Source organism: Lissotriton helveticus, chromosome 8, assembly GCF_964261635.1.
Source record: "Lissotriton helveticus chromosome 8, aLisHel1.1, whole genome shotgun sequence".
NCBI lineage: Eukaryota > Metazoa > Chordata > Amphibia > Caudata > Salamandridae > Lissotriton > Lissotriton helveticus.
In genome coordinates, this window is record NC_136069.1 from 771,639,445 (window position 1) to 771,652,472 (window position 13,028).

Below are 13,028 nucleotides of genomic sequence, written 5' to 3' on the forward strand. Positions count from 1 at the left end.
CACCTGACGTCACTTATGTGGCACCTACAAACCTGATCAAACAAAGCTACGAACATTGCTGTGCACCCCAGTACATTACCTTCAGATTGTTATCGGGACGTCATTATTGCCCCATTCTTAAAGCCCAGTACACCTCCCTCCTGTAGCAATACAAAAAAAACATTTTAACCACCAAATCGGACTATTTCTCTTTGAAGATCTTAGCCGCCGACAACCAGCCAAGAGAAATCTTCTCTATAGTCCACAACCTTGCCTATGCTGATAGAACCACTCTCAGATTTCCTCCGTCACAGTCTCTATGCGACTCCCTGAATACTTATTTCCTGGACAAGATCGCAATAATCAAATCCAATATCCCTCCCCCTTCTTCTTCCTTTTTCATTCCCCATTGTCCTCCTGCAAAGGCTTGTTTTGACTCATTGCCCCCCCTAACGGAAGAATCCTTTCTTTCTATTCTACCCTTGGTCAAATCAGGCTCCTCTCTAGACCCGTGCCCCGCTTACATTCTCAGGCACATCTTCACGACCTGTGTGCTACCCCCACTTTCTTTTCTCAACTGTTCCCTATCACAGGGCGTTGTTCCTCCAACTCTGAAAACAGCCATAATTCTCCCCATTCTCAAAAAACCTGGTGCCGACCCTTCTGCCCCGGTCAACTATCGTCTTATCTTTTTACTACCCTTTTTAGGGAAAGTATTGGAACGACATGTGACCAGAGCCCTCACCGCCTACGTTGAAGAAAACCAAGTATTAGCCCCCCGTCAGGCAGGATTTCGCCCCGCTCACTCCACCAAGTCGGTGGCGTTATCCGTCCTTGACAACCTTAGAGAAGGTATGGACACCAACCTCCCCCCAGGCCCTGGTCCTCCTCGACCTCTCCGTCGCCTTCGACACGGTGGACCACTCCATCTTACTCTCCTGTGTCGGGGCAGCCGGGGTCAGCGGTGTGGCCCTAGTCTGGTTGTCCTCCTTCCTAAGGGACCGCACCCAAGCGGTGCGTTTGGGTGACTTCTCGGCTGAACCATGTAAGGTTCCATGCGGGGTCCCCCAGGGTTCCTCCCTTTCCCCACTACTCTTTAATTTGTACATAGCCCCCCTCATCTTTGCTATTCAACAAATGGAGGTCTCCGTATATAACTATGCGGATGACCTCCAGCTCATCTTTTCCCTATCTTCCACCCCTGATTCTATTTCTAATTTTCAAATCACTATGACCTTCATCCGGGACTGGATGAACCACAACAACCTGAAATTAAACCCAGACAAAACCAAACTGGTTTTGACAGGTGGTTGTGCCAGTCCCTGGTCTCCCCTCTTCTGGCCCTCTTCCCTTGGTCCCCCGCCTCTCCCCTCTTCCTCCGTCAAAACGCTTGGTTTCAAGATCAATGATCAACTCACTCTGCACTCCCAGGTGAGCTCAGTGGTGCCCTCTTCCTTCCTCTCACTCCGCACTATGCGCAAGATCTCCCGCTTCTTCTCTTTCTCTGCTCTAAAACTTATTGTACTGGCCATGGTCATTTCTCGATTAGACTACGGCAATGCTCTATACTGCGGTATGCCCGCATATAACGTTCGACGGCTTCAGCTGGTTCAGAACCAGGCCGCTCGTCTAGTCCACAACTTCGCCAAGTCTCACCACGTCACCCCGCTTCTAAAATCCTTGCACTGGCTCCCTATCCGCGAACGCTCCCTGTTCAAAATGGGTTGCATCAGTTTCAGGCTCAGTCAGGTTCTGCCCCTGCTTTTATCTCGTCAGAAATTAAAGCCTATGCTCCCGTAAGGGAACTGCGATCATCTTCTCTACACCTGCTGACTGTTCCCCGTTTTCTGCGAAAAAAATGGGGTGGCTCTAAATTCTCCACACTCGCCCCCACCTTCTGGAATTCTCTCCCGCTCCACCTTAGATCCTCCACCCAATATCCTCCTTTCCGAAAGGCATTAAAAACCTTTCTTTTCCTACAGGCATTTCCTCAATAATTCTCCTTATGCCCCCCGGTCTCCCCTGCCAATTAAGGTTCAGTGAACCACCGCGCCATGAAACCGTCAGGTGTACACGCGCTTAAGAAATGTTTTAAACTCAAACTCAAACAGCACTTAATGAAAGCAGGCATGTTTTCATGTCCATAGCAAACTCCCATCAATGTCTTTAGCCCCTCGCTGACATTACTTGTGTACGCTGCGCCATCCCTCTGTTTCCCATGTAACAAGCAACCTCGAGTTTCCCTGCGGCTTTGTAACCTGCTGGCACCCCCACCTCCATGAAGCTAAAATCAGCTGGTAAACACATCAAGCCTTTATCAATGAGTTGATTTTTTCATGCAAATGCCCATCCAGGGGCTTATTACGGAAGCTTTCCACCAGGGCAAATCTGTTTTGTTGCTTGTGCAGCATAAACCTACCCGATGGCAAGGTTGCTTAGTGAGTTAATACTTCTGGAAACCGGACATCGCACCCATGTCAGTAAAATGTTTATTATTAAATGTTATTTTCAGCACTTTGGAATCATTACGATCTGAAAAAAGGAACAGAATGCTCGGTTCAGTATCTCCCAAACGTGAACAAACGCTTCTCTCCAAAGCTAGTCAAGTGGGCATAGTATTCTTGAAGCTTACTTAGTAAAGTGCAAGGTCGGGCAATAACTTCCATTATCTTTTATGGAACTCGTCATAGCATGTTCTTTATTGCACCTTGACTGATTGTATCAACTGCTGTTGCAAATCCATCTCAGACTAAAATGCAGTCAACAGCAACTATGTTTTCATTTATGATTTCTATTATGCTACATTATACGATAAAGCATGCACTTGTGTAAAAATACATGAAAATTGCACAAGCTGGGTCTACAGTTGTAAATGCAAGACTCTTCAATATGTTGGGGAAAATAGTCACAAAGCCCAAATTACTAAAGCACTGTCAGTCGTTTATTTAAAACAATATATCGAACATTTGGTATTATTACTATTATATTTTCATACTACACTAATATGGCGAGACCGATTGGCATTGCCAATACTTCTTCTAAACTGGTGTGGTGTCCATTTGTTGTGTTTTCACTGTATGAATGTATGTATTCACAAATGCTTTACACACTGCCTCTGAGATAAGCCTGTCTGCTCGTGCCAAGATACCAAGGGGGTGCGCAGGGGTTATTTTAGAAGAGTAGCCCCTTACTCTGACTAGAAGCAAGGGTCCCTATTTGGATAAAGGTGCAAATCATTGCCAACTAGAGACCCCCCATTTCTAACATGCGGTAACTGTCCAAGTTCTGAGGGATGGAAAAGTCTGGTAATGTTGCAAATGCACTGCCCAAGAAGAGAATTGATTGGTTCCTGGTGGTGTGGGAAGAGATATGATTGTTGCTGGAGTTATATTGGTTTTAATTAGTGCTCACACTGTTTAGAAGTTAAGGCAAATTCCCTTATACTTTGAGGGGTACAGAACTTTCTGCTTCCTTTATTCTTACAAGTGTGAAAGTTCATGTGAAACACTTGGTCCAATTCTGAAAGACTTCTACTGAAGTCTTTACCATGCTAACACCTTTTCGCACTTCCGAATTTCCTTGAGATCCTATTCTTTGAATCATCCTTATTCTAAACTTAGAGCCGCGATTAGATGGCTTTAGAACTTATTCTCGTTTAGGAGAGAGATTCAGAGTTTCTTTAAGGAACACCAATTCCTATTTCTCAGTTATTGCGTTGCTGTGATTATTTCATATCTCATTTTCTTGAGATTAAACCTACTGCGATATTTCAACTTGTGAGCTATAAGTCTGTATCTTTCCAATATCCTTTTGATTTGCATATATAGTGGTCTAGTTAGTAATGAGTAATAACACTACTTAACTTCAACCCCAGATTCATGCCCCTTATTGTGGGGACAAATGGGTTACACAAAAATGAGATTGTTTTATCATTGTTAACTCCCTTAATGTCTCAGTCAACTTAAAAAGATCTTTCATATGAGAGATTGTAAATCACGGACCTACCCGCTCTCACCACCATGCACTGCACTGTTCCGTAATCTCAAAATAACACTTATAATATACCCTTGGACATATATTCCTGTGCCCATGCTTGAGTCATCCATCTTGTCTTGAGAGGAAAAATCATCATGATCTTTTGTCCTCTCCCTTTCACCTGCAATTCCAAATTAACTATGAAGCTGATAGTACACTAAAACAAAGAACAAACTCTTGTAGTTCTATATGTCAACTGGGACTCTGTAGAGCACCAGGTTGACACATAGTCTAGCACTAAGTTAGAGGTGTCCAATAACGGTGGCAAAATAAATATAAATGTTAAAATCTTAATCATGTATACTGTAGACTATGCAGTGCAACTATCCATGCACCCAGTCATACTGTGAGAGAGATAAATTGAATCACACCACTATTTTGTGAATGTTATTTTAGCTAAGCAAAACATATTCACTTTGAAGCAAGTTCATGCTTCACCCATTGCTCTGAATGCTTCCTGTTTCCCAGCATAGTCACTTCCAGACCAGACTCTGATTAAGGCCTGCATGCCAACACTCTCAACAGCACATAACCTTTATTAACCTTCCCAAAAAATGGGCTAGATAATGTAATAATGTGATGAATCCATATTTATTGATCACATCTCTACTGGAATATCCAGTTCCCATGTATATAATGGTCTAGCTCACTAAATTTGCCATTAACTAATGTTTATTTAAAATCTGCATCTCTTCTCTTTCTAGAACAAGTAATTTTTTGTCCCAGATCATCTTGAACCATACCTATAATCAGTAGCACAACTAACCAATATTTGATTTGAAACTGTAGGATAAACATCACAATTTATAGAGAGTGACTCCGCATGGCAACCACCACTAATGGGACACCGCTAATACGATAGTAGGTTCCTACTTTATTCACAATCATTGTTACAATTGTGACTTTTTATCCTATTTTTCTATTATTTTCCCTGAAGGATCGAAGTGCAAGACTCTACGGCCCAAATTATGAGTGGGATGGATTTGGGTGTAGGTATACTGTGTGACTGGAAATAAGTACTCTGGACAGAATTACCACCCCTCAATATGGCTTTTCTGAGATGTTTTCCCTAGAGTGGGGATTAAGTCATGGAAACATAGCCATACAACCCATTCTCCCTACCTTAAGCTGTTCCTAGATGTACCCATGCTGATGAACCTGCGCATTCAAACAGGCTTCCATTTCTGACATCACATTTCCTTTTCACATTTCCTTTACTATAAATGGATTCGCTTTGCAGTCTACGACATTATGATGTTTCAAATTTCCTTTACTTTAAATGGATTCGCTTTGCAGTCTACGACATTATGATGTTTCAAATATCCATAAATAAGAATCTTAAAGGATGACCATCTATACCATCACACGTTTACAGTGCGTCAGAAGGCCCAGCCTAATTCTTTCCCTGCCCTTTTCCAATGTTCAGATTTGTTGCTAATGGTGAACACCACTTACAGACTCTAAATATGCAGGATTGATGAGTACAGCTCCCTACTGTCACTCATTATAGAATCTGAGTAAACCTGCTTTAGGTGACATTTCATTCATGTTTGGACTGAGCTAGACTACATGTCCTCTTCCCTTTAACTCCCTGCCAGTATGGACTGTTCACTCATATGGCATAACTATATAATTTTCTACCTTTGTCATATGGGCATCTCTCGACCTTTAATGGTTTTGTCGTAACCACTTGGTGTGTTTTAGGCTCTTGAATAAACACTTTGGGGACATTTAATCATTACGTCCCATGTATCCTTTCGAAGGCCGCTGGATGAGGTCAGTGAATTTCTCACAATTTCACTGATACAATAATTGCGCACCTTCTTATATTTCCACTTCTACCTGTCACTCAGAAGTCAACACACCTTTGGATTATTATGTATCATTTGTGAGTATTCTGAATTATGTGGTCCTTTTATGCTGGCCTAACCACCATGTACCTTTAATTACTTAACTTACTGGCCTCACGCTGATTCTTAAACAGTTTTTAAGATAACCCTCTAAGCAGAGACATTGGATTACGAAAATAGGTATCCATTTCCATATGCACTTACTTACCAGCCTAACTTGCCAATTTTCACCTGTAACGAGCTCTGATTAGCTTTTCCTTTTCAACTATTCATAAAACAGGCTATGTCACCTTATCCACCACTACTAGAGTATTGCCTTGAGAATATGAAGGTCCTTGTTATTAACTTAATTTGGTATAATCCAAGACCTGATTAGAATTAATAGGTAAAAACTGCTGCCAAGCTCCATTTGGGACTATCTTGTAGGGAGATGCTATTTCCACCTCTTTGACATCCTCCATTTTTTATTGAAACAGCTATGCAGTCCTTGATGTCACAGGAAGCCTCACTGGATGACTGAACCTCTACCACATTTGAGGTACTTCTTATGATTTAGCTTCTAACTTAGAGGTCCTTCAGATCCTTACCATCTCCTTAGTATCAATTCTTTTACTACTAGAAACCAATACTTTCTGTTTCTAACTAAGCATATTGCCTGCAAACAATTTACCCTTGCATCACTTACTCACTAGTGTCCTGCACGGTGGCAATACTCAAATGACCTATTTGGTCATGGGAAGCATATGGCCTTAATACACACTTTATTTCACCAGTGCCATTTAATCTGCTTCACAGTGATTTTACTGGGCAACTGAGTGTGACTGGAAAAGAAACATGACTTTTGTGTGTTAAACAAAGTGGGTACTCACATGATGTACAAAAGTGTGCTAGATACATTAACCTTGGAAACTGCATTTGTATCAGGTCTCACAAAAAATGTATATTTACTTGGATAGCCTTAAAAAAAATCTTATCTTAAACAAAACATATATTAGCCGGAACATGGACCAATCACAGTCAGCTGAAGAGACAACCATTTAAAAGACATCTAATTTAAACTTAATATTGAAGTCACTGGGTGAATATACAGATTTTAAAGAAGCGCATTTGGATCTTTTGCTAAAATTATGTGTTTGTTCAATTTGCTGAATCATCTTCTCACCGAGCAGAGACAAATTGATTGACTGGGTTCCACTGAGACCCGATGAGCATTGCATTCTTCCACTACCACAGTTTCAGTTTGCTTACAGGTGTGCTCAATAGCACAACACTTTAGAGTAATTTATTTTTGTACATTTTTGGATTGCTCTATATAGGAAAGGCATCTCTTACATCCTCTAACCAGAATGGAACACATTTTCTCATATCCCAAACTAGATAATGGGCACCATTTTTGCAATCAATGGACCCGATTCACAAAGGTATACTGAGATGAAAGTCTAACTTTACGACTTTCGGTATTCACAAAGGGCATTTACGAGTAGTAAAGTTAGCCTTTTATCTTAGTTTTGGTCTTAGTGAAACTTAAGACCAAAACTTAAGTTTAACTGAGACAGAAGTCTAACTTTACTACTCGTAAACGCCCTTTGTGAATACCGAAAGTCGTAACGTTAGACTTTTGTCTCCATTTACCTTTGTGAATGGGGCCCAGTGTCCTTAGATAATCAACATACAAAGCATTTAGAAATTCATATTTTTCTTGTAATGCTGAACTCAAGAGTGCCTGACTGACAAAAAATAATGTCTCCAGAAAGTTGGAAAAAAGTAAATCACCACAGAATGACTTTTTTCAGCTATATAAGTATTCGGTTTTTAACCTTGCCTTTGACCAGAATGTTTTCCTCAAACATTTGTGGTGATAATCCACTTCATATTTTCAAATGGAAGTCTAACCACTGGCAATTGCCAGGGTAGCATGCCACCTCAGATTAGGCACAGCTGTATGCAAATCTGTCTTGGTTGCAGAGACTTAGCCACTCTGATGGAAGACTGTATCATTCAATTTATGTGACTCCTGAAAACTTCAAGTAAATCTGAGATCGCCATGAGAACGACCGGAGATTAGCAGGTTTGGATTCATACTACAAATCTGGCAGGACTCTATCATAAACTTGAATTCTCATGTTGTGCTTCTCTTCCAGATCCAAGAAATAGCCTACTGATCGTGCAACGCATTATAAAACTGCTAAAGCTTTTGAGCTGAGTCTGCTGGCTCAGCGGACTAATGAGTCCACTGCAGATCACAGGTTCAAATCCCGTCAGGCCCACTCACCCTTTCATCCATCTGAGGTAAAAAAAAAATGAGTTCCACTGAGTTGAGTAACAATAAATATCTGCTATTCATGCCAAGATGCCTAGGCGTGAACATGCACCTCACAGATACATCTTATGTTAACAATCGAACTTTCTGAACAGTACGGAAGTCTACTTACCTTTCTATAAATCATATGACACATGGCGACTCGCAGCTTCATGCCAGTCCGAAGAACTTGATAATAATACAGATGGTGCATTACGGCCAAGAATAGCGTACATATGGACAGAGCACCAGCGTTGATGTATGCATTAATTATCGACGTTTTGTTGCTGTGGTCAGATTGCTCGAAATACAGGATAATGTTTCGTAAAAATAACGGTTGCACTACTTTGAAGCCCTCCTAAAAACAATAGGAGAAAAGATAAAATTAACATTATACATTGCCAACTGCTAATCACTTATTTAAGCAGCAACACTTTGAAGCATGTTTTTGAAAGCAATGGGTTCTCAGGTACTCGGGTGTACTATTACATGCTCAAGACAAACAGGGTTTAAAGCATTTGGGGCCAGATGTATGACACATTTTTGCATGCACAAACGGGTTAGCGACCCATTGGCGCATGCAAAAAATAATAGGGCCTTCTACAAACCCTATTTAGCGAGTCACAATTTATTTGCTACTCGCTAAATAGAATTTGCAACTCGCAATTAGGAAGGGGCGTTCCAAGGGCATCCCTTCCTAATTGCAACTCGCTACCCTAAGTAAGAATGTTTTGTGACCGCAATTGCGGTTGCAAAACACTTGCAATTGACTGCCCTCTTCAGGAGGGTGGTAATACACTCACAAATGGGAAGGGGTCCCCAGGGGGCCCCTTCCCCTTTCAAAATGTAGGGGGAAATATTTTTTAGGGGCAGGCAGTGGCCCCAGAGACCACTACCTGCCCTTAAAAATGAAACGAAAATGTTTAGTTTTTTCTTTTTTTGAATGCATCCAGTTTTCCTTTAAGGAAAACAGGCTGCATTAAAAACAAGCATTAGAAATGCAATAGGTCTCGGATTTATTTGAGTTAGAGCTAATGGCATTGTAAATGGCAATGTCTTTTAGCCATGTGTTATGGAGTGTATGCATGTGGTGTGTAGTGGAATTATGTGGGTTGGATTGGAATTGTAGCAATGGTGGCATGCTGCGCTTTAGATGAATATGTTTAAAAGTAAAGTGCACCATACTGTGATTGCTACAATAGTTAATTGTGGATGCGTTAACAATTGATGTGTGCACTGATGGCTGGTGGTGTATGTGCCTGTAGAAATTGTGCACTGATGGATGGTGGTGTGTGTGTGGTGGTGTGTGTGCTTGGTGGAAGCGTGCACTGCCGGCTGGAGGTGTGTGTGCCTGGTGGAAGCGTGCACTGATGGCTGGTGGTGTGTGTACCTGGTAAAAGCATGCACAGACGGCTGGAGGTGTGTGTGCCTGGTGAAAGTGTGCACTGACGTCTGGTGTTGTGTGGCTGGTGGAAGCCTGCACTGACGGCTGATGGTGTTTGTGCCCGGTGAAAGCATGCACTGACGGATGGTGGTGTTTGTGCCCGGTGAAAGCATGCACTGACGGCTGGTGGTGTGTGTGTGTTTGCGTGTGTGGTTGCGTGTGTGGTGGTGAGTGTGTGGTGGTGTGTGTGGTGGTGAGAATGGTGTATGTGTGTGGTGTGTGTGTGTGTGGTCTTATGTGTGTGGTCTTATGTCTGTGGTCTTATGTCTGTGGTCTTATGTGTGTGGTTTTATGTGTGTGGTCTTATGTGTGTGGTCTTATGTGTGTGGTCTTATGTGTGGTGGACTTAGTTCGAGTGTTCGTACCCTGCGCACTCACTCTCACTCTGCACTCACTCTCACTCTGCACGCACTCTCACTCTGCACTCACTCGGCACTCTCGCACTCTGCACTCACTCTCAGCCCTAAAAATAACCTGCTTTATTGAAAAGCAGTCCCAGACATGGAGCTCTACTGAGCCCAGCAGGCCACCATGCCTGGGAGGGCCAGCCATTCCTAATGGGGTTGCAAATTGCGAGTGCCTCATGAATATTGATGAGACATGCAATTTGCGACTCCATTGGGAACTGCAAACAGTGTCTCTGACACAGTTGTACATGGCATTAAGCGACTCGCAAATTGAAACTCAAATAATCATGAAAAGTCTGTGCCCCCATTTCTGAAAACGGATCACTGTGGATACTTTTACACTTTTAGGGAGTCCAGGCTGAAATTAGCAGTTTGGCAAATCATGTATTTGATTGCATTTTTAAAAGGGATGACTGATGCAACAGTAATGTTGGAATGGCTAAATATGTTTAGAGTTGCTCATTTTACACAATAATTGCAAGTAAGAGCGGCGTGGTCGGGTGGGGGGAGATTTCAACAGACGATGATGAGGGAAAATTAAATAAATTATTAATTTTCCCTCCTCGTTGTCTGTTGAAATCCTCCCCACCCCTACCCCACTGCTTTTACCTGCATGGGCCGCCGCTATAATTATGAGAAACTATGTTTGTACTGGGTTGCAGATGATTTTTCTAACAAGGGGACACTATTAAATTGCTGTTTACTCATTACAGTACCATCCATCCATCTGGCAGTCCATCCATACATCCATTTATCTCCCCCATTTACCAACCCACATATTAGTCTGTTAATCAATCCATTCAGATTCAAGGGGCTAGGTGAGAGGCTGGGGCCAGGGTGACCACAGACTGATCATGGGGTCAGGGCTGGAGGCCGTGGCCCTTGGATCCATTTGGGGTGTATTTTCGAACTTACCAGACATTCTCTATGATATCATTATGTTATTTCTATATTCTTTTAGCTCACTTCCCGCCTATACTTTGTGCTCACTTCCAGACAAAATTGGCAGATTATATCTACGCTGTTAGTTTAACTTTCACATCTTTCCTACACCATTGTAACATTTTCTTTTTGTGTTTAGACACATGTATCTGTTTCGTATCTTATATGTAATTTATATGCTCTGACGTGCTTATGTAATGTAAACTGGTTGTATTGTAAAGCACTCTGACACCTTCGGGTAAAGTACGCGCTTTATAAAAAAAGCATAAATAAAATAAATCCATCTATCCATTTTGGAGCATATGTTATTCTTTATTCTATTGAAGAAAGAATAGAGGGTGACAGGGTTCTTATCTGTACTGTTATGTGAACATTAAGAGAATTGAGAAGGTAAGGGTATAGTATAAAGAAAGTCAAAGAAGAAGTGGGGAGGTAGAGTCAGAAGGATGTTGAACTTAAACAGAAAACGTCTTCTGTAGCATGAACAAGTTCTTGTAAATCAAGAATCTCACTAGGATTCTGCCACAAGCCAGTCAGTGCTAGAAGTTAGAAAACAATGACCAATGGCACACGCGTCTTGGGTGGGCGCATTTACAATTCTAATATGCAGATCAAAAATGGGTTGTGATTTAAAAAACATTAAAACCACTGTTTGAAATATTGGACAAATCCAAATAAATAGATTAGCATAGGTCCACAGGGGTGTCATGTGAAGTCACGTGAAATCTACATGAAGCTGTATTCAAGCCAAATTAGTATGTAAGGAGTATTTCTCTAGCACTAACCCAACATGCGTCAGTGATTTTCTCTGATATTCTGCCACAATTGCACGTGTGTTAGACTTGGTATCTTTTGGCGTGTTTCCCCTGAGTTTTTGCTTTCTGACCTCCCGGTTTTGACTCTGTTTTTGCTGGCGTAACGTTTCTGCCACTTTTCGCACTGCTGACGGAGGTCCTCATCCTCGGATCCAACCCTTCGGCCTGGGACGACTCCTGGTGGCCGACTGCACTGGGAACCGCTCCAACACCCACCGACCACGCACGCAACCTAGGGGTCATCCCCGACTCCACCCTCTCCATGACTAAACAGGTCAACGCCGTCTCCTCCTCCTGCTTCAACACCCTCCGCATGCTCCGTAGGATCTATAAGTGGATCCCCACTGAAACGAGAAGAACAGTCACCCAGGCCCTTGTCAGCAGCAGGTTGGACTATGGAAACGCCCTCTAAGCAGGAGCCTCGGCCAAACTCCTGAGACGGCTCCAACGCATCCAGAATTCCTATGCACGCCTGATCCTCGACATCCCTCGCCGCAGCCACATCACACCCCACCTGAGAGACCTGCACTGGCTCCCGGTCAACAAGAGGATAACCTTCAAGCTCCTCACCCACGCACACAAGGCACTCCACAACACCGAACCAACGTACCTCAACAGACGACTCAGCTTCTACACCCCCACTCGCCAGCTCCACTCCGCCGACCTCGCCCTCGCCACAGTCCCCCGCTTCCGAAGAGCGACCTCAGGCGGCAGATCGTTCTCCCATCTCGCCGCCAAGTCCTGGACCTCCCTCTCCATCCACCTACGGCAGACCCAAGATCTGCTGACCTTCAGAAAACTCCTCAAGACCTGGCTTTTCAAGCAGTAGCTGCACCCCCCACCCCAGTGCCTTGAGACCCTCATGGGTGAGTAGTGCGCTTTACAAATGATATGATTGATTGATTGATTAAAGTGCAGGCACTCTCTGTGTAACTTGTGTTATGTATTGGTGTTTCCATGATTGGATAGTTGATTTACTTGTTAGTCTCTAGTTAAGTGCACTGAGCGTGCCAGGGCCTGTGAATCAAGTGCTACTCGTGGGCCTGCAGCACTGATTGTGCCACCCACGTGCGTAGCCCTGAAAAGGTACCTCAGACCTGCCATTGCAGAGTCTATGCGCAGTTTGTAACTGCCATATCGACTTGGCCAGTGCACACACTTACCAGTCCCTAACCTTCCCTTTTCTTACATGTCAGGCACCCCTAAGGTAGGCCCAAGGTACCCCTGTGGGCAGGATGCAGTGTATGTGAAAGGTGG

At 43.1% G+C, this 13,028-nt stretch overlaps 1 protein-coding gene across 1 annotated transcript in view; it reads right to left on the minus strand.

The window, feature by feature from the left end:
- Window positions 1–13,028, minus strand: part of ABCC4 (ATP binding cassette subfamily C member 4 (PEL blood group)) — a 1,754,849-nt gene that overhangs the window by 1,408,783 nt on the left and 333,038 nt on the right. The window contains exon 4 of the mRNA XM_078657605.1: window positions 8,297–8,521. Within this exon, the coding sequence (XP_078513731.1) occupies window positions 8,297–8,521 (225 nt within the window). The remainder of the gene's footprint in view (window positions 1–8,296; window positions 8,522–13,028) is intronic.